The sequence below is a fragment of the Platalea leucorodia genome (assembly GCF_965183815.1).
Source record: "Platalea leucorodia genome assembly, chromosome: 1".
Taxonomy (NCBI): domain Eukaryota; kingdom Metazoa; phylum Chordata; class Aves; order Pelecaniformes; family Threskiornithidae; genus Platalea; species Platalea leucorodia.
Window position 1 is genome coordinate 58,858,198 of NC_138823.1, and position 19,457 is coordinate 58,877,654.

At 43.7% G+C, this 19,457-nt stretch overlaps 2 protein-coding genes across 8 annotated transcripts in view; one reads left to right on the forward strand and one right to left on the reverse strand.

The window, feature by feature from the left end:
- Positions 1–14,040, forward strand: part of LDLRAD4 (low density lipoprotein receptor class A domain containing 4) — a 196,357-nt gene extending 182,317 nt beyond the window's left edge. For 5 of the 6 annotated variants that reach the window (XM_082327427.1, XM_082327432.1, XM_082327429.1 and 2 more), the window contains 2 exons: positions 1,571–1,624; positions 2,913–14,040. In XM_082327427.1, the coding sequence (XP_082183553.1) occupies positions 1,571–1,624; positions 2,913–3,455 (597 nt within the window). In that variant the 3' untranslated portion in view covers positions 3,456–14,040. The remainder of the gene's footprint in view (positions 1–1,570; positions 1,625–2,912) is intronic. The other variant, XM_082327428.1, reaches the window with a different exon arrangement.
- Positions 14,037–19,457, reverse strand: part of FAM210A (family with sequence similarity 210 member A) — a 30,312-nt gene continuing 24,891 nt past the window's right edge. The window contains exon 7 of one of the 2 annotated variants that reach the window (XR_014229835.1): positions 14,037–18,900. The gene's annotated coding sequence lies outside the window, so the exon portion shown is untranslated. The remainder of the gene's footprint in view (positions 18,901–19,457) is intronic. The other variant, XR_014229836.1, reaches the window with a different exon arrangement.

Genomic DNA, 19,457 nt, shown 5'->3' on the forward strand with positions numbered 1-19,457 from the left:
CCTGCTGGGTCAGCTCCTGATAACCTGGTTGTCTTTCATTGTGCAGATGTACCCTCAAGATATTTCAAAATGGGGCATCTGGGTGAGGGAGGGGTGGAAAGGAAGGTGAGTACAAAGTGTGTATATACATGTATATACACAGTTATACAGTTATGATTTCTTCTATTGACAAAACCTTATATAAGCACTGAAATACACGAATCTACATAAAATTTGTCTTTTGTATCAGGCCTTTGCAAATGGGGATACTTGCAAAGGGAAGTTGTAAATAATTGCAGTTGTCAGCCTCCCTCTATCTCTGCTCTCTAAAGCTACAGAAGAGAAGTGATTGGCCAGCTTTGTTATTCAAAGCATTTCCCTTAACAGCTGAATCCTGTGGGAGATTCCTCTTAGAGCAGCTTTCCTGTGCAATGGACTCTCCTGACAAGATCACAGACAGCTTTTGGTCTCTGAGTGTCATGATGAACATCTAGTTAGGTCTATTTTTACATCTGAAATATGTCGAAAGATGCTATGCAGAGAAGAAGCAGTACAGTAAGACTTGAAAGGAGTCTATACAGGGTAATGCCTTTGGGGACAGTATGCGTTTTCCTTCTTATTCCTGAAACTTCTTATGTCTATAAAATCATAAAACTTGAATTGGCACCAAGAAAATTGTCATGACCATACAATGTTTTGATTTTCTCTTTTTGCACCAAGATTGAAATTCTGTGCTTTATAGCTGCTGATGTGTCCTTTTCAGCTTCGAAATTTTCCAATAAAATAAATCCATTGCGGTAGTTACTGCTACTCAGAACAATTAATTCAGAAGAAAAACGATACACGCATGTTCTTCTTCACCCTTTTGTTCTGCCCTGAGTGCTGGTACAGTGTCAGAACAGTCTTCCAAGGCATGAGAAGCAAGTACTTCGGCCTGAAAAGGTGCTTGGGGAGGTGGTTGAAGAGGGGAACTGGTGGCTGAAACTTCAGTTGCCTAATTACTGTTTATGGTGGGAATTGGGCAACTGACAGTTTTGACCAGAAAAACTGGTCAAAAAACCCTCCAGTTTTAACCCCCAAAACCTGGGTTTAGAGTGACTGTCGCTTCACTGAGGCTACAGATGCCAGGTTTCGTTGAGAACTGTTTTGGCTCTGGTGTGTCGTGGGGATCCTGGCTGGCAGGTCGGCTTCATCAGACTTGCCGACCGTGCTGACGTGGCCTTGTCGCGGGTTGGGAGGTGAAGGGTACCCGCTCAGCACGCGAGAGCTGAAGTGTCACCTGTCATCTCTGCGTGTTGCCATGTGCTCATAGCTGCGACCGGCTTGCTGCGTCCTTACGGCCGGTGAGGCTGGGTGCTGTGGCTGGCGCCTCGGCACTTGCAAAACGGACCAAGCTTGACTTGCTTGGGTGCCGAGCTGCTGTTTGCTCTAGTTTTGGAAAGCAATGGGTGGGACGTTACTTGTTTATCACCTTTCTCTAGGTGAAGACAGCCAGTCCTTAGAAGCTGCTCCTAAAAGTTGTGGTATTTGAGGTAGGATGGTGATGTGATCTGTTAATTTTTCTCTTCTGTTGTGTTTTTCTACATTCCAGGAAGGGTGCTTGTGGCCTTCAGAAAGCTCGGTTTCGCGCCAGGGTGCTTCAGAGGTACAGACAGATTTCTTATTATCTTAGCTAATGTGCTTTCCTCTTTCCTGTTATGTATGTTTGGCTGCTCTCAAAAACATGCATCTAATAAAGCTTTTTCAGTGTAGGCCGAGAGCCAGGTTCATGTGGACATCTGAGCCTCCCTTAACTCCTATTCCATAAATGCTTAAGAATTTTTCATTAAAAGAATGAAATTCTGCCTACCTGACACCTCATCTCCATTCACAGCTCCCTGTATCGTAGTAGGCATTCTCAGGTAAGTGGTGGAGCTGTCTCTCTCATGCAGTGGCTCAGTAAGTTGAGTATTCAGTGGAATCTGCGAGACCGGTTGCTCTCCTCCCTGTGTTTTGCCTGGATTTACAACACACATCCTATCACCAGTGTCACCCATCTTCCGGCTAGCACAGATCCTTGCTCCGAGCGATAATTTGTGGGTGTGTTGCTCCAAGTGGCCCAGCTCACCTGTGTCAAACAGTGAATCTTCCTGGTGGCTGACCTTGCATCTGTGAGGGTCGGGGGCTAAAGACCCTGTGTGGACCCAAAAATGAGAAGAGCGGTTTGATAGAGCTAGATCTAAGAAGCTGGTGTGTCTGTCTAGATCTGGATAGACCAAGTGATAGCTTCTCACAGAGTGTCTTGAACTCTTCCTCTTGGAAAGCCTGACCTTCTCCAGGGCTTAATATGCTGGGGACATTTTTTCCGCTCGCAGTGCAGAAGCCTTGCAGGTCCTTCCTGGAGGCCGAGTTCTGGGTGAGAACTGAGGGGGAGGAGGACACCTGATACACTCTGGTAGTGAAGGCGTGAGATATGCCAGGCCTTTACAAAATGTACTAAAATGACCATCTGAATTCTTTGGTGATGCAGGGTATTACGTTAACTATGAGTAGGAGGGGGAGGCTCAGACTGCAGCTGGAATTCAGTATTGGGACATTTTCGTAGAACTAGTTAATTGTCAAGACTAGAGAGAAAGTGTTTCCTATGTACAGAAACAGAGTTGTTTACTCTTGGCTCTGCATGTTTTAATGTCAGGAGGAGCTGTGTGAGGTCTTGGTCTTCCTTCATGAAGCTGTTCTCAAGTATCTTGTGTTAGATCCTTCCTGCAACTCCGACCTCTTCTTTTCACATGCATGTGCGTGGGAGCACGCGTGTACAATACCTGCTGGGTTTAATCTTTTAAGATAGGTGGCAAAGAGAAGTATTTTCTATTTTATCCATTCTTCATAAATACGGAGCACCCACAGTGCTTTCCTCAGACGTGGGGTCACGTGTCTCTCTCTTCCCGTTTCAGATCATGTATGCTCCACGGTCCAGGGACAGGTTTACCGCCCCATCTTTTATGCAGCGGGACCGTTTCAGTCGCTTCCAGCCCACTTACCCTTACATGCAGCATGAGATTGACCTTCCTCCGACCATCTCCCTCTCGGACGGGGAGGAGCCACCGCCGTACCAAGGCCCGTGCACCCTGCAGCTCCGGGACCCAGAACAGCAGATGGAGCTCAACCGGGAATCTGTCAGGGCACCACCCAACCGAACCATTTTTGATAGCGACTTGATAGACATCTCGATGTACAATGGGGGCCCCTGCCCACCAAGCAGCAATTCGGGCATAAGTGCAACCAACTATAGCAGTAATGGAAGGATGGAAGGACCACCCCCGACGTACAGCGAGGTCATGGGGCATTACCCAGGCTCCTCTTTTTTCCATCACCAGCACAGCAACGCGCCTCCTTCCTCGCAGAGGGGGAGCAGACTTCAGTTTCAGCAGAACAATTCAGAGAGCACAATAGTCCCCAGCAAAGGCCAAGACCGCAAACCAGGAAACCTGGTCTAAGTTACTCGCCCAGGTGCATTTGAACTGAAGACAAGAGATTCAAGGAGAGCAGTGGAGGAAGACCCCCGTGCTCCGGTGCACAATGTTGTTACGTTTCACGTGGTACAACTTAGTAAAACCAAACGTGCAAACCAGTTCTTTGTTTCTGATTCCTTTCAGGGGAATTGCATGCAAAGCAGATTGAAAGAAATACAAACTTCCATTCAGTTTGTCTACGAGCAGTGTTTCAGGGGAGAGGGGGGGATATATTATTTTTTTTTAATAAACTATTTCAATTATTTAATTCTAAAAGTTAACTTAGCACAGAAGTGAGGCTTCTACAGCCTGTTTTATACTCACTGAATGGCAGAAGGAAGAAGGTGGTTTTGCTAGATAAATGGGGGAAGAATTGGCCAGTTTGCTTTTTTTTTTCTCCCAGGGTGTGGATTTTTTTAATATGAAACAAAATTCCTGTTTTGTGTGCCAAGGTATAAAGTTGAGAACTTAGATGAATGCAAGGAATTAATTTGTGTTGTGATAAATGTGTTTTAAAAAGTTGCACTATCTTAATGTTTTAAAAAAAATATATATGAGGGAACTGTTTTATGTGAAGTTCTTCTATATGTTGTCTTTTCACCTGTGGAATAATGATAGAGCCCCAGAAGTAATCTGGAGGAGTTTGCCCCCCTTCCCCCGGGTTTGCTAGAAAAAGGGGACAGGACTTAGCCTAACATCTCTTGACTTTTACAGATCAAGAAATACAGGGACGCTTAACTTGTCTTTGCAATAATTTGCATTCACATAACAGTGCATCAATGAAGTGTCTTGGAGACTTTTGGACGGAAGAAGGCAAATACGAAATCCCAGCATTTTCCATCACTTAGGGTTTAGCTATTTTGCAGCGTAGACTATTTGTTTCATAAATGGCAAAATGAAATCCCAGATGTGTTAATTTGTATTGATTCTAACTAAGTGCTGCCATTCTTTTCCTTTTCATAATGCAGTATCACCAGTACTTACGGTTTTAGAGATTTTTGTCCTCGCTGTAGGCTGAAATGTATTTAGTCACATATCATGACGTTATGCAATAAATTGTTTAAAAATGCAAGGTGGGTTTTTTCCCCTGCAATGCTGTTAGAATACGTGAGACTCTGTTGTGCTTTTCGCTCTCCATTTCATCCTTCAGGTACTGAAGTTCAGTCCTGGAAATCCATCCTGTTGAAGCGAAGGGGCCTTTGCAGCTATAACCCCCCGTGCAGGTTCCGCAGCAGGACCGAGAGCGCTGGTGACGGTGCTGCTGGCTTCTGCGGCGTCTCTGGCGGTGACGCGGGAGCACCCGTTACTCTCACTGCCAAACCATTTTGCTCTGGGCCCTGTTGCGGAAACCCTCCGCCGTGCACGTCATCCGGTTGACGCCAGCAGGACTACGCTCATGGTTGGAGGTGACTTGCATATTAACTAAGTGTCTGTTAGCCCTAGTTTCGCCACGCTGGTCTTAAGAGTAGTTGGAAAATGTTACCTGCCTGTAAAACGGCACGCAGGGTATTTCTTCCCTGGCTGTTTCTGTGTGGAAGCACAGGCAGCGCTGGAAGGCAGTTGACAAATGGTGATAGCGACATCACAAGCACATGAAAAAGCACAACTTGCACTTAAAATGCATTTCGGAAATGGACTTAAAGTAAGAACCTTTAGAGTCTTAGCTTGAATAGTTTCTAATATGTATGTGTACGTGTGGGTGTCATAGACCTTTTCACTTCAAGATCTTTCACTTTTTTCTATTTTCTTAAGCCTTGTGCTTGGTTACGGGCAGCAGCCACTGAGTGCCCTGAGCGCGCTGTGGAGGAGTACCGTGCCCTAGCGCCTGGTCCCATGGCTGGAGGCTGGATTTCTGCAGGACTTCTGCACACGGGGGGCTCTGATAACTGAAGTGCATCTTTGATCTATGCAGAGTTTTAATGCCAAAATCGTATGCGTGTCTGTGTGTGTGTTTTATGGGCCTCAGTGCAGATTATGTTCTTCATAAGGCAATTTGGTTTATTCTAGCTTAGAACGTGTTTGTGTAACTGTTAGTCTGAATACGCAGCCTCATTTGTCTCTGTAATTGTTTTTTGGTCTGAGTCACGCTGGTAATGCAGAATAAAGCTGCCTTTTAATGTATGTGTTATTTGAAGAGAGAGATAGATTGTATGAAGGGATTCACTTATTTTTTTTTTTCCCACTCAGACTCACAGGACAGGTGTTTAGGAGATGACTAGGTGGCTGTCAGTCAGCTAGGGCTCTTGTCATGTCTGGTTCCTGGGAATAAAAGCTGTGAAATCAGATTCTTGCAAATAACCTATGAACGTAATTTTTAGTTAAAAAAAACCCCAAACAGAAGACAAAACCAGAAAATGTTGGTTTTGGTCTTCAGTGACTTTTGTTGTCCTTCAGAAGTGAGCTTTTAAGTTGGAGAATGCGTGTGCCTACGCAGATACTGTGCTGTTGCCTAAATGAGGATTATTTAGCCGAGAAGCCTTCAGGCGAGAACAGCTGGAACTCATTTGTCACGGCAGAGCACACCTGGACTGGGCCCTGGGCTTGGACCGGTTGAGTACCAACTTTTCCCCATGCACAGATCTCAGTGAAGTGAGCCTTGAAGTTGCCTTCAAAGTCACCTCTTGGGAACGTGCTTTCTTTGAAGGCAGCCCTTTGCCATCTTTTGCCATCTCTGCATGCCGGTCTATTTATGCACTTCCCATTAACGTTGTCCAGTATGACGCATGCACTGTTGTCTCTTAGTTTTTCTTGACTGAGGAAGTTTTTCTTTGCGTGGAAAATGTAACCTGTTCCAGTTCTGTAGAAAAGATTGGTTTGAAAAGAACTTAGTGTTTGCTCACCTGATGGTTGCATTTTCTCTTGCCTCTTCACCTTCTCATCGTGTTCTGCCGTCCAAAGCTAATGTGCAGCCAGTATACCTGTCAGCCCTGAAAGTGTAGCCACCTGTTGCTTGCAATCTGCTACTTTTGTTTTGGGGCCTCTTATAGGAGTAAATATGGTATTTTCTGATGAATATTAGTGATCTCTGATGGGGGTGCTGTCAGCAGTATAACGTTGCAACAGTGTGTGTTTTCTCTTTCTGTTTTTTCTTCTGTTGCAGTGAGAGAGAATATGCCCTTGCTAACAGAGGAGAATGGTAAAAGAAGGAATATCAGAATTAGATAGCACTATCAATCTTCACAGGCTTAGAAATTGGCGATCTTTGAAGATAGGTAATTCTATGAAGCATTTAGGGAAAACTCCCTTTGAAAATATCCAGAATTAATAAACTGTATTCCACAGCCACTCAAATGAAGCTTTGTAAATTATAAAAGATTTCTGCAAACGTTGTAGAGTTAATCATGTAGAATGTACCTCCATACTGATGTTTTGGTTTATGTGTATCATGCGCAAAACCCACATAATACGTGTGTGGAGTTTTCTGTATGATGATCGTATTAGCCTGAATTCTGGTTGCATCTCCTGACTTTTGCCCAGTAACCCATCTTCCCACAATTCAGTCCAGTGATGTCCCCACTTTAGAAATATTCAAGTTAAAAGATTTTTTTTTTTTAAATGTACCCTTAAGAAATAAAGCATTACGGCCTCTATCCTACTGCAAATGTTAATTTTTCCCTTATGTGTCTTGGCATGGCTGCCTTCTTGGTGCTAAATATGCCTCATCTTTGGTGTTTTCCTGTGATCTTGCAGGGCTAGAAAAGGCAACAGGAAAGAGGTTTCTCTCCCAGTTTCCCAGTGGAGCACTCAGCACTTAGCTCTAATTGTGGATGTACATTTAGCCTGCTTGTGGTTGGGTTCATCTCAGTGCTGTACAAGCAGGCTCTGTGTATGTGATGCTGCTTAAAAGATGTGAGTGAGGAATATGAAGACTAGTACCCAGTCAACGGAGCGGTGTTCAGATCCCTTCCCCGTGGCGTGTGCAGAATTCACGGTACTTGGCGTAATAGGTTGGTTTGATCAGGACTTAAGCTACTCCTAGCCTCGTCACTGATGAACTCTGCACTTAACCCAGTCTCAGTCCGATGTGATGTTATTACAGCATGCTTTTTCCTTGTAAGTATGAAAACTCAGATGCATGCCCCATGTCCAAGTTCTTGATGGCTAGTGAGGAAGGTGTTTGCGTTCCTGCAGTCGTGGAATCTGCAGGAACCATGGGTCAAGCTGTGCTTCATTTGGCTTTTTATTATTGCTTGCCCGCTTCTCCCACCAGTTTGACCCAGCTGGAAGCTGCTTCTGTTATCCCAAATCTCTGAATTTTTGTGTTGCAGAAATAGAAAAAAGAAGTGTCACCGAGAATTTTTTTTTTTTTCTGTGAATGTGGTTCAGGGAAGGCCAAGGAGTGAAATGACATTGTTTCTGAAAGAATGCACTTTCTTTGCAATAGGGAAGAAAGCCTTGTCCTGCCGGAGAGTCCCGTGCGTAGGCTGTCTGGAACAGCGCTATCTGAAGTGGTCGTTTCTAACCCTGCCAGGTAGTGAGATATTGGACCTGAAAACTGCCACTCTGATCTGTAAGGAATGTTTGAATGGTTTGGAGAAGATTGATTGCTAACCTTTCTCTGACTCTGAGCCCTGAACGCTCATGGTAACTAAGGTAACCTGATTTCATAGGCAGAGAAAAAGAAAATAGTATGCTGGTGAAAATAGATATGCTCCAGAATTGTTCTTTGCTTTTTTTTTTTTTTTTCCCCTTTTCTTTTTTTTTTCCTTCCCCTCAAGGATAAACAATAGGCTTGCTGGTACATTTGAAGGTATTTTAGGATTATTCACAAGTTCTCTCTGGTCATTACCATTAAGTCAAGTCCATGCACATGTGTGTGTATATGTACCTGCATGCAAACTTGTGCCTGTATCCTACCCCTTGATTATCTATATATTAGTTATTATTCCACTATCACCTTCCAGAAGTGCTAAATGGCTATATATCGTGCTCTCAGGAACAATGACAGGTCATTTGTCAAACAGCTGGAAGCATGAGGAATATTTGCTTTTCAGTCCTGTCAATGTCATGGCCCTGTTTTTATCAGTAGGGAAGCTTCTTGCTGTGCAAATTCTTGCCCGTGACCTGGTGCGCTAGTGCCTCTTCCATCCAAGAGCTCTGTGCTTTTTGGGTGAGCTTTGAAAAACCCTCGTGCTTTTGGGACAACCCTAATGTAGACCTCGTGTTGATGTACAGGAAGGAATGGTACTCCATGTACTCTGGATCTCGGAAGCATGTTTTTTCAAACCTAGCTGATGCTGAGAACCAAGTGATCCATTTGTACAGCGGGTTCAGATGAAGGCTGGCTTTTGATTACATCTTTGCTTTTTAGATAAAGGCTGTTGCAAATAATTTAATTACACATATCTGGTCCTTTCCCACACTGGGTTGCCTGCGTGCCAACCAGTGCAATTACAACTGTTCTCCTAAACTAGCCCCAGATGTGTCAATAGTTTAAATCCCTGGACAGAGGCATTCTTACTGAATTGTCTGAGACCTCTCGAGGCCTTTTAGAGCACGGAAAAGTCCCTTGTGAGGACGTGTTGAACTTAGAGAGGTTTCCCGCCCAAAGACTGTTCTGTAGGTTTCGTTAGGAAATTGAAGTTTAAAGTGTTGAGAGTGGCCCAGCTGAAAATGTTGGTTGGTAAGATTTTTTTTTTTAAATACTTAATATATTGTTTGCCAGTTTGTGCTCATTAATCAGGGGTGTAAATCACCTTTTGGCCCACCTCCGATGGCCGTTGCTATGCTGGCAAAAGCCCCATTGGGCACACTTGAACCAGCAGAAAAGAGTAATTTTCTTGGTATGGCTCTGCTTGGGGGATGAGCAGAAGCTGCACCGCTAAGTTCAGCCTCCAAAACCAACACCAGACCTGCACTGCCTCCTCCCAGCAAACTCAAGTGTAGGTGACGGCTCAGTTCCGATGAAGTGCTTTTCCACACTAGTAAGTACCACAGACACGCGGTGGAGGAGCCTACTGGTCTTTCCTTGAAATCGCAACTATTTGCATTAAATGTATTTCAGGGCTGCTAATGCCGTTTTTGTAAGCACTCACTACATTTCTCCTGCTTTCAAAAGGGAAAACCAAGCATGATTTTGTATTGAGAAATGTTGCAAACTCTTCTGGCTCTTACTTCTGCCTTGCTGTCGTCTCTTCCATATTTAGGCTGAACACAAGCAACCTGGGTATTGCTAGCGATCGCTTTCCTGCTATAAAAGAGCTTACCTTTTTATGTTGGTTAACAATAAAGAAACAAACTTGTAACCTAGATGCTTCCCCCTTCCCTCCGACAGCCGTGTGATTTACTGCCAGAGATGACTCTGTCATTTCTTTGCTATATTGATGCTGCTGCTGCTTGCTGCTGTTTTAAATGGTTTGGTGTGTGAGCTTTCTGAAACAACGTGGTGTGTGTAGGACCTCGTGGGTGACGAAGCTGTCTCTTTTACTCCTCCTTTCTCTCCTTGGTTTGTGCTTGTCTGCCTGTCGTGGTAGGTTTATTCATAAATTCTATACGTCCTTATTAGATATAATTTTGAGGAGGTTTGCATGTCAGTAGTTTGTAAGCAACTAAGGTGCCTCATGTTCAGGTCTGAGCAGATAGGAATCCCCTTGCACTCGAGAGGGCCTGATCCAGAGCCCGGTGAAGTTGGTAGGAAGACTCTTGCTGACTTCAGGGGGCTTTGGATCAGGCCTTACGCTCCCACCTTTGTTGTGCCTCACTTAAAATGGTGCTTTTTCAGTTGTCTGTCTTTTTTTCTGTTGTTTGTTTTTTTTTTTTTCTTTTTTCCTTTGTATGGTGCTGTGTATAACTTGAATATATTATGCACATATCCTACCCAATGGGTAGAACAGACAGACATACAAAAACAAATAGATGTTGTTAATACTGTAAGATAATGTATAGATGATACCAATTTTAACACAAAAAAAAATGGCATAGACTTTGTGAATGCCAGCTTCTGTGCTTGGTCCTTTTTTGTAAGAAAATTTGCAAATGAATGCATACAAATGACAAAGTCTATGTATTTTATTTTCCTATTAAATATCCATATAATATCATAAGGGAAAAAGTTTGAACAAATCCTTTTTGACTAGCCTGTGTATAGTGATTGGTCATTTGATGCATCTTTGCTGTGAAGACTTGTTCAGTTGGGTTTCTTTTAAATGTGTCACTTTAAAAAAAAAAAGGAAAAAACACAAAACAAAACCTCCACAGCTTTAACCTTGCAACTAGATGCTTCTCGTATTGATTGTTGCCTCGCTATTGCTGAGTTGGACCAGTATTAGTTACTACTTCTCCAGCAGATACCTTATTTATTATTATCCTTGATTACCTTTTTTTTTTTTTTAACTTAGGAATGGGCTAAAACCTTTTGAATCTTTTTATCCACATCCTAGATTTGAAGTGAAGCTCAGACAAGTGGGAACTGACCCAAACCATCCCTGCAAAATCAAAACTAGGCCAACGAGAGTTTTGTGACAACAGCCAGCCCTTGCCCTACGCCCACTACTGGTATGCGATCCTGCCATTGCGAACTTAAGGCTTGGTGTGTAGCTGGGACCTGCTGGTGGCTGTGTAGCTGCAGGGGTGCGAGCCTTAAGGGTAGATAAGCAAAGCCGCAGTTGGTAGTGAGCTGAATGCAGGGTTTGAGCATGAGCTTTGAGTCGGCAGCGCTGCTGCTGTGTTGGCCTCTGACAGCAGTGGCTTAACCCAGGTTCGTATTTTAAGATGATGGAGAAACGCCTAAACCTGTTCAGAGCCAACGCAGGTAGCGGTGTGGAAAGCGATCCAACACTTTAACTTTCTGCCAGGCTCTCTCGGCCGTTTGGTTCTCCCCCGGCGTCTCCGCGCGTTTGGCTGTCCGTCCCTGCGCGCTCTTGGCGCGGGCTCCTTGGTAAAGCAAATACCTCAGGAAAACTCACCATGAAGTTCTAGTGTAGAGACTTGCAGATGCTGTACTTATTTTTCTAAACTGTTTGTTCTAACTATCCCAGGATGGTAGGTGATATAAAAGTTTATTGGTCCGAGACAGACTAGTCCTCTCACAGATGGATACCGACTAATCTTTCATAGATACTCGTGTCTATATGTAGCTTTTTTATACTTGTCAGGCTTTAACCACAGATGTAAGGTAGCAACGTGTTGGGATACGATTGAGATGGCGTTTTTGTTTGGTTTTTCAGATGACTAGCTAAATAAACGCTATGCTAAAACTCAGGGGGCCTTATCCGGGGCCCAGTGAAGTCAATGGCGAGGCTTCCTCTGGTTTGAGTGGGCTTTCAGTCCGGTCCGTCATGCTCGAGGATGGTGCCTTGGAGCACAGTCCTTCATGACTTCTCTGTCGACCTGAAACTTCAGCTACACGTTTGTCTGTAAATATCTTTTTAAAAGCCCTCACAGGAGTCCTGTATCTGAATGCTGATCACGGTTGTTTTGGTTTTTTTTTTTGTTTTGTCTGTTTTAAAGGGTTTTTTATGGCCAGTTCTGCATCATCAAGCCCTTACAGGTAGCTTGTATCCATCCCTCTATGTATTGAGCTGTTTTATCAGTAAGCATGTACCATAGGGAAACACGCGTATTTCATGACTGTCATTTGTTAACTCATTTATTGTTTGTCAGGGCATAGAGTAATTGTTTTGGAAGTAGGCCTTGCCTGGCCAGGTTCATGCTTCTGTTTGCACTGCAGTACCACTTCTGTGCGTGAAGGAAGAAACACAAACAAAAAACCTCAGGCCTTGACTAGGAAGACTCAGTACAGAGTAAACCTCCCGCTGGAGGAATCTAGGGTAGGATTTATCATAAGAAAACTTGCATATTGAGTGGACCAAACGCAAGCATGTCTCCTTTTAGAGGCACTAATTTGCTTTGAAGCTGCAGTGGCAAGAGCAGACTATCTATTAAGTGTACTCACAGCTGCGTTCACGCTTTTACGTTTACCACGAAGCACAGCAGGCAGCCAAGATTTTAAAAGAAGTATAAGCAGAAGTTGTGAGAGCCTCAGGCATCATAGGGGCCTGGACAGCAAAAATAATAATAATAATAATAAAAAAATTCACTTTAATATTCTTTAACAAAGCATTTCTACTTATATTACAAAGACTACATAAGCACCAGTAGGGGTTTTATCTTTGTATGGCTATCAGCTGCCCAGTGGTGCTGTGCTCAGAGCATTTCGCGATGGTATGTACATCAGTCAGGCTGTTACACTTAAAATTAACCATCAAATGCCTGGTTTTAGAGTGTTGACCCTTTCTTTGTTGTTTCTTGCTAGTTATTTTACAGTGTAAAATGCTTTATTGCTGTATGGATTTTTTTTGTATTTCCGACATTGTGGCTTTCAAGATCACGTTTTCAACATGTCTCTTATTCTTGTCCATTTTGTTTCAAGCTATTCTGAAATATGTACAGCACTATCAACAATATTTAATCTTTCTTTTAAATTTTATTGTTGTAAAAACAAAGCTATTAAAAACAGTCTTTTTACAACTGTATTGGAATTTCTCAATAGCTGTTCATGTGACGCTATGACAAACCTGGCTTGCTTTAATTTTTTTTTTTTAGTTTTATTTTCCTTTTAACACAATTAATTTGTTGCTTTTTTTCCACCGTAACTCCCAGTTATATACAGGAAAAGATTTCAACTGTTGTGTATCTGACTCTTTTAATTGAGCAAATGGTGATGTCCTAGTTTTTAGACCTAAGGTCTGTTTATTGCAATACTTTCAAAGGAAGATGTTGCTCTAAGTGCTGTTGTTAGTTTTAAATACAGATTTTATGCTTGTTCTTAATATGCTGTGGTTAAACCATGGCACAAAATTATTAAAAATCATGAAATGCATTTGTCTCCTGTTGCATTTATTTTCTCTTTGAAGCGAAAAACCAAACCCCAACAAAACGAAAAAGGTGAAACACTAGAGTGGCCTTCTGTAAAACAAGTACTTGTCTTCCTCCCTTGCCGATTTGCTGCTGGCAACCAGGTAGGTGATCATTAAGGGACAGGAGGGCGGACTCAGAGGGTCAAACATAGGGGATGGCCCTGGGAAACGGGTGTCTGATGAGGGTTTTACATCAGTGTTGTGACTTTCACCTTTGGTGATGAATACTGGGATGATATCCGATGTTTCTGCCCTACCTCTCTGACAGAGGCAGCTGTGTCCAAGCACCCGCCTGTCACCCCTGTAGCTGACAGTCTGGACTCTTAATCGAAGCCACTCGTTACTTCAGTTCCTTTAAACGAGCACCCGCACCTCAGTCTCACTGGAAGCCCTGGGTGTTGGTGACTGCCCCTGGCACATCGGTGCTGACCGACCAGCTGGGATAAGCAGTGGCCCCAAATCACTGAGTTGCAAAAACTGATTAAAAAGCGAACATACAGGGTACGGCTCATGGGGGAGCGGGGGGAAAGCACAACCTGGTTTAAGAAACCTGGGGCATGCTTCGGGTGATACTTAAAATGAGTAATTGTGGTACGGTATGGGGGAAAGAGAGAGATGATGCAGCTAGTAAGAAACTAGACAAAAGCGTCCTGCGGAAGACACTCGTCTTTGGTAATACAGATCTTTCCAAGGCAGATCAAACTGTCCATGGCTGGTACCTCTCCCTTTGCTATACTAAAGCTTAACAAAACTAGGAAAGACTTTTTTTACAGAGCAGCTAATTTCTGTTTAGGTATAAGTATAAAGTGATGCTTTATTTAGCACGATTATTAATGAAGTCATTCTCTTGTATTATATTTTATACCTGTGCCTGTGCTTGCCGGCGCTTGATCTCTCTGTTGTTGAGATGCGATGCTTGGAGGGAGGTGGCACTTCAAACCTGGGGCTTTCTCGCAGGTCTTTTCAAGAAAGAGAGGTCTGCTGAGGCCGCCCCGGCCCCAGCCTGTTTCTGACACCCTGCTTACGGAGCAGCCTTTATGTTACCCTCAGATAGGAACCAGGGGTGTTCCTCTTGCTGCTGTTCTTTTCAAATGGCTTAGTTCTTTAAATGTTACAATACTTATTTTTGGTTCAACAATAACCATGTTCTTTTCCTTTAACCACCCTGAGTTAGCTCTCCTCCATCCACAGCATTTTAATTCTTCTTTAGTACTTAGAAAATCGCTAGTTCCTTAGTGCTTAGAAGTGCTCCAAATCTCCAAGCTCCTCCTCTACTGTCTGAACCCTGAACTCCCTGGAAACAGCATTTTTTCTGAGCCTGCTTTGATCTTTTGCTTAATCTGGTTTTAATTGTATTTGTATTTGTTTTATAATATGCCATTCTGTTTGATTGTGTTTTAATATCTCTGCCAATGGTTGCAACTCAGAACTCGGCTATAAATGGGATGTCTCATCTCAGTAGGGTTACTTTTTCCTGTTAAAAGATTAATACAGTGGCTGCTGCAGTCCTGTGAAACCTCTAGGTCTGGCTTCCAGGCTCCCAGCAGTATTGCGTCTCATTACAAACACCCTGTTTTTAACATCCCAAACCCTTTTCTTCCAAAGACCCCACTGTAATGAGACTTCGTTACTTAGACAAAAATTAATTAGGCTTCTCTCATTATCACTGTTTTGATCAGTTGTGCTTTAAATGAGTTCTAATTAAAATGCACATTTTAAAAACCTTACTGCTGAATCCTATTCTAATAGCTCGCTTCTACTGCGGCGATGCCCTGCTTTTGTGCAGTTTGCATTGTGCCACTTACACAGAAGTCTAGCGCTGGTTAGGATAAAAACTTGAATGATTTTTTTGTTTGTTTGTTTTCTACATTTTTTTTTTCCAGATGGACTGCCAAATGATTGCTCCGGAGAGTGGGGATTAGAGCTGAGATACCGAATTCTTTACGTGTGGTAAAACTGATGAGCAGTATCCTTTATAGTCAGTAAAATCACTTGCCTCTGGAATGTTTCAAAACATAAGGGAGAAACTATGTGCTGTACTTGCTACTATTTAACTGCCTATTTCTGCTTACCTTAGGTGTTCCAAGTTGCCCCTAATATGTTGTTTAAGTTGGCAGGACTGCATGATCTGTCCCAGTGATGTCCATCACATGCTAAGCCGAAGGCAGCTTTGCTGGGATGCCAGTGGACCTACTAACTACAGCTAAAGGCGGGGGGACATGTGGAAGGCTTGCTCTCCTTAATGAAGGGACTAATAGGTAAACCAGAAGATGCTTACTGTAAAATGTTTCGTACCCTTTAATGGTTTCCACTATGAAGCACACTGCAGAACAGTAGCAGAAAGGCGCTAATGCTATTTTAAAGACAAGGAAACATGCATGAAGAAGGACATGGCAGGTCTCGGCGCCGTCGGTGGCAGTGCTGGGAATAACCTTCCCATCGCCACCGTTCTCAGCCCCTCCACCTGCGAGGCGTAGTTTCTCCCCACTCACTTCCAACACGCGTGTACTGCTGTCTCCTACAGAGCTATTTTTCTGTGGCTGATCATTGCAGGGGTTTAAGCAAGCAGCCACAACGTAGCCATCCCTCATCCAGAGAAAGAGGGCATCTTTTTCATGGAGGCCAAAATGCCATCCTTGAGCCGCAGAAGCTCCCTTCAATGCCAACACCAGAGCACTCCAGATTGATTTAACATTTGCAGACATTACAGTGATTGACAGTCGAGTTGAGTGGAAAATTCCGGTTTAATCCCATTCTGTGTGCCACAGACATGGGCTCAGACAGCTTGACCTACATTTAACCCTGGGCAGCAAGAAACTCTTATGGGAAAAAGAAAAGCAGCAGTTATCATCTCAAAGCAGCGAGAATGTTCCAGGTTATTACATGTCCCTGTGTCTATGCATACACCCATAATTGTGTTAGAATGCTGTGAATATTTCATAAGCCGAGCCAAGTTTGCCCTAGTTGGCTTTACTTGGTGCAGAAGCCGTAGAAGTCAAATATAAAAGCACGAATGTGCTTGCATAGCCCTTCAGTGGGGTTTATGGCAACAGCAAAATGTACAGGAGCTAGTTCTTTCCTGACAGTGGGGTTAGGATTGTAAGTAAGTGGTATAAAACTTGCCTACAGCTGCAACCTTTCTAGCTCTCGGGGAAAATGCTGATGAGCTGGTGACTTTCACTGATGTTTTGTCAGGAAAAGCCTAACAGGTAAAGCTTGACTGACTGCCTGCAAAGTCAGTCTGGTTCGTTTGGCCCCCGTCGTTCTGCAGATCAAAGGTGCTGATAGTTACTTGAAAGTTTAACCGTATTTGTTTCGGGTAGTCGCTGGTGCAATATTAGGTGTCACAGCTTCTTAGGGAGAGGGGCACTGGTGCGTGTTAAAAGCCGTACGGCTGAGTGATAACTACATTAGCTACTCAATGTGCAAGCCCTCTCACCTTTTAAAATTATGCTGTATATTCTGCCCGTAGATAAGAAAATATGCATGCTAGCTCCAGCCATATGCTAGGGGAAACAGACACTTTTGTCTACTGTTAAATTATGCTCAGTCAGGAAAATGGTATCAGGTACACTAAAATCGTCATCTGACAGTACCACAGAAGAAATAAAGTGCCTGTCTGCGGTAAAAACTACTCGGCGTAAATTGTGCAGCTGTAGTTTAAGTGCTGTTTGTGTGTTGGCAGTTTTACTTTCTTTTTTTAAAGCAGATTGGCTGTATACAGGTACATACTATGCAGATATATGCAACTCTGCTTAAATACAGGACTACTGCGCAACTATTCAAAAATGTAAAATATACTGTTAGTGACATTAGGCAGAACTCGGAGTTCTCCTTATGTAAAATTATAGTGTGTTATCTTTATTTTCCTGGCTTATCTAATGCAGGATAAAAATTAAACGCAGGTTCTTTGGCGAACCGAAGCACTAGCCATCAGTCAGCCAAGGCTAAGAAATTTCCCTTCCCCCACTAAAATCCTTCTCAAGTGTCTCCTGCCGCATTGAAACACGGCTGCCGCACCTGGGAGGCGGCTGAACGCCCTAGCTGTGTGCAGACCCCCGCTTCTGGGGGAAAGGTACTCCTCTGAGTCAGCTCTCACGGAGTGCCTGGATCAAGAGCAGCGCTGTTGGCGCGAACGCGCTGGTGGGAGGTGGTAGTCGGTGCCAGCCGAGGGCACTTGGCGCCGCTTACCGCGGAGCCTATTAAGCATGAAGGGCAAGTACAGCGTTACTTCTCATCTCTAACTTCTCTCGTGTTCTCTCGGCTCCACATCCCTATGAGCTCTCTGGCAACTCTTTTGGCGTTTATGGGCAAATCCATATGAAATAATAATAAAAAAAAATCACAGAATCATAGAATACCAGGTTGGAAGGGTCCAACCTTTCTAGCACAATCTAGACAAGATGGCCCAGCACCATGTCCAGCTGAGTCTTTCTTAAACGTGTTCAGCGTAGCGGAGTCAACCACTTCCCTGGAGAGATTACTCCAATGATTGACTGTTCTCATTGTGAAACATTTACCTCTCGTGTCCCATCGGAATCTCCCTGGGAGTAACTTGTACCCGTGTGTGCAGTAAACTCGCAGCTTGTGTAGAGCCTAATGGTGGATCTGGATCTTGTCTCCCTCTGCTTTGAGACCCCATTTGGGAAGACATCAGCAGGCACAAGGGCCAGGTAAACGCAGAGTTTGCAAGGCGCCCATGCTGGCTCTCTATGTTGTCTTTACTGCAGAGGGGCTGCCCAGACAGTGCTCTGAAGTTATCAGTACTGGCTCCATTCCACTACTAACCGCCCAGCAGTACCGTTCTGGTTTGGATTAGGTGTAGGATCACACCTGCATTTCAGATGGATTCAACACAGCATCTCAAGTGGAAATTCCATCAGTTTTATAACTTTATTCTGATTGCAAGAGAACATATCTTGATTCAGCCTGAGATTAAAAGAAGGACACGGACTGTTTGATTCTGTAATGAGTCAATCTGCCAATGGAGTTGACTCAGAAACTGTAGCATGTTTGAGCAATGTGAGCTCATACGTGTCAAGAAGCCATGGCACATGTAATCTGGTACTAAGTATGCTAAACCTGGATTTAGCCCATTGGTGATCCAACATTATCAAAATAGTGTCTGGCAGCAGCCTAACCCTTCAGCTGCTCCACCATCAAGCTCCCTAACACAGCAATATTGCCACATAGTTCATGAGTTACTCCTGGGGATGCTGAAGCCCAGAGGCTGCAAATGAGATCTTGCACCCTAAGCTTCCTAAGCCCATCCATGTGCTGCTTTCTCAGGAAGCTGGGATACAGGAGATGTCCCAGTGTGAACCTCTGTTTTCCCACGTAGGACAGTTCTTTACGGTAACGAACAAGGTTTAGGGAAAAGGGGCTTCACTTTCAGAGGTGGGCACTGTCACGATCAGCATTACCCGCTGTGGCTCCTGGCCAGAGGTGTGTCTTCGCTGCTGTGCCTGTGAGGAGGAGGTGCGCTCTGGGCACTCACGGAGCTGCCCTGCATCACGAGGCTGTCTCATGTCTGGTGCCGTCAACGCACTCAGCAGCTTTCAGTTATACCAGTTCTGCACAGAAAAAGTAACAGATTTACAGACTACTTTTTTTTATCAACAGTATCATAAAAAAAAAAAAAAAACAACAACCAAAACCTTAAAAAGAAAAAATTTTTAAAAACAGTGCTGGAGACTTTATTTGAGGTAGGCTCTCCTCTGATTGTGGTTTAGTCTCTTTCTGGCCACTTGGCCAGACACAGAAACAGTTAGAAATCTTTCTTTAATTATGTCTCTTTATGAAACTCTTTCCCTGTTGTATTAGATTTGGTTGGTGTTTTTTTTTTTTTTTCTCTTTTTTCATTCCTAAGCAAGCTTATGTATTCTCCTCTGTGTTCCCTCCTCTGTGATTGTCCAATCAATTCATCAAACTCAGACCCAAACTTAATGCTACATGTTGCCCTGCAGGCTTATGAAATCAAGACGTGTTCTTTCTACTTAAGATCATCTTCATCAAAATAGTCAGATAATTGCCAGGGGATAATTACAATTCTCTAATTATTATTGTTGCTGATGGTAAGTGATGAGCAAGGATGAATGCAGTGCGATGCTCTAAGCTGACACCCTGAAGG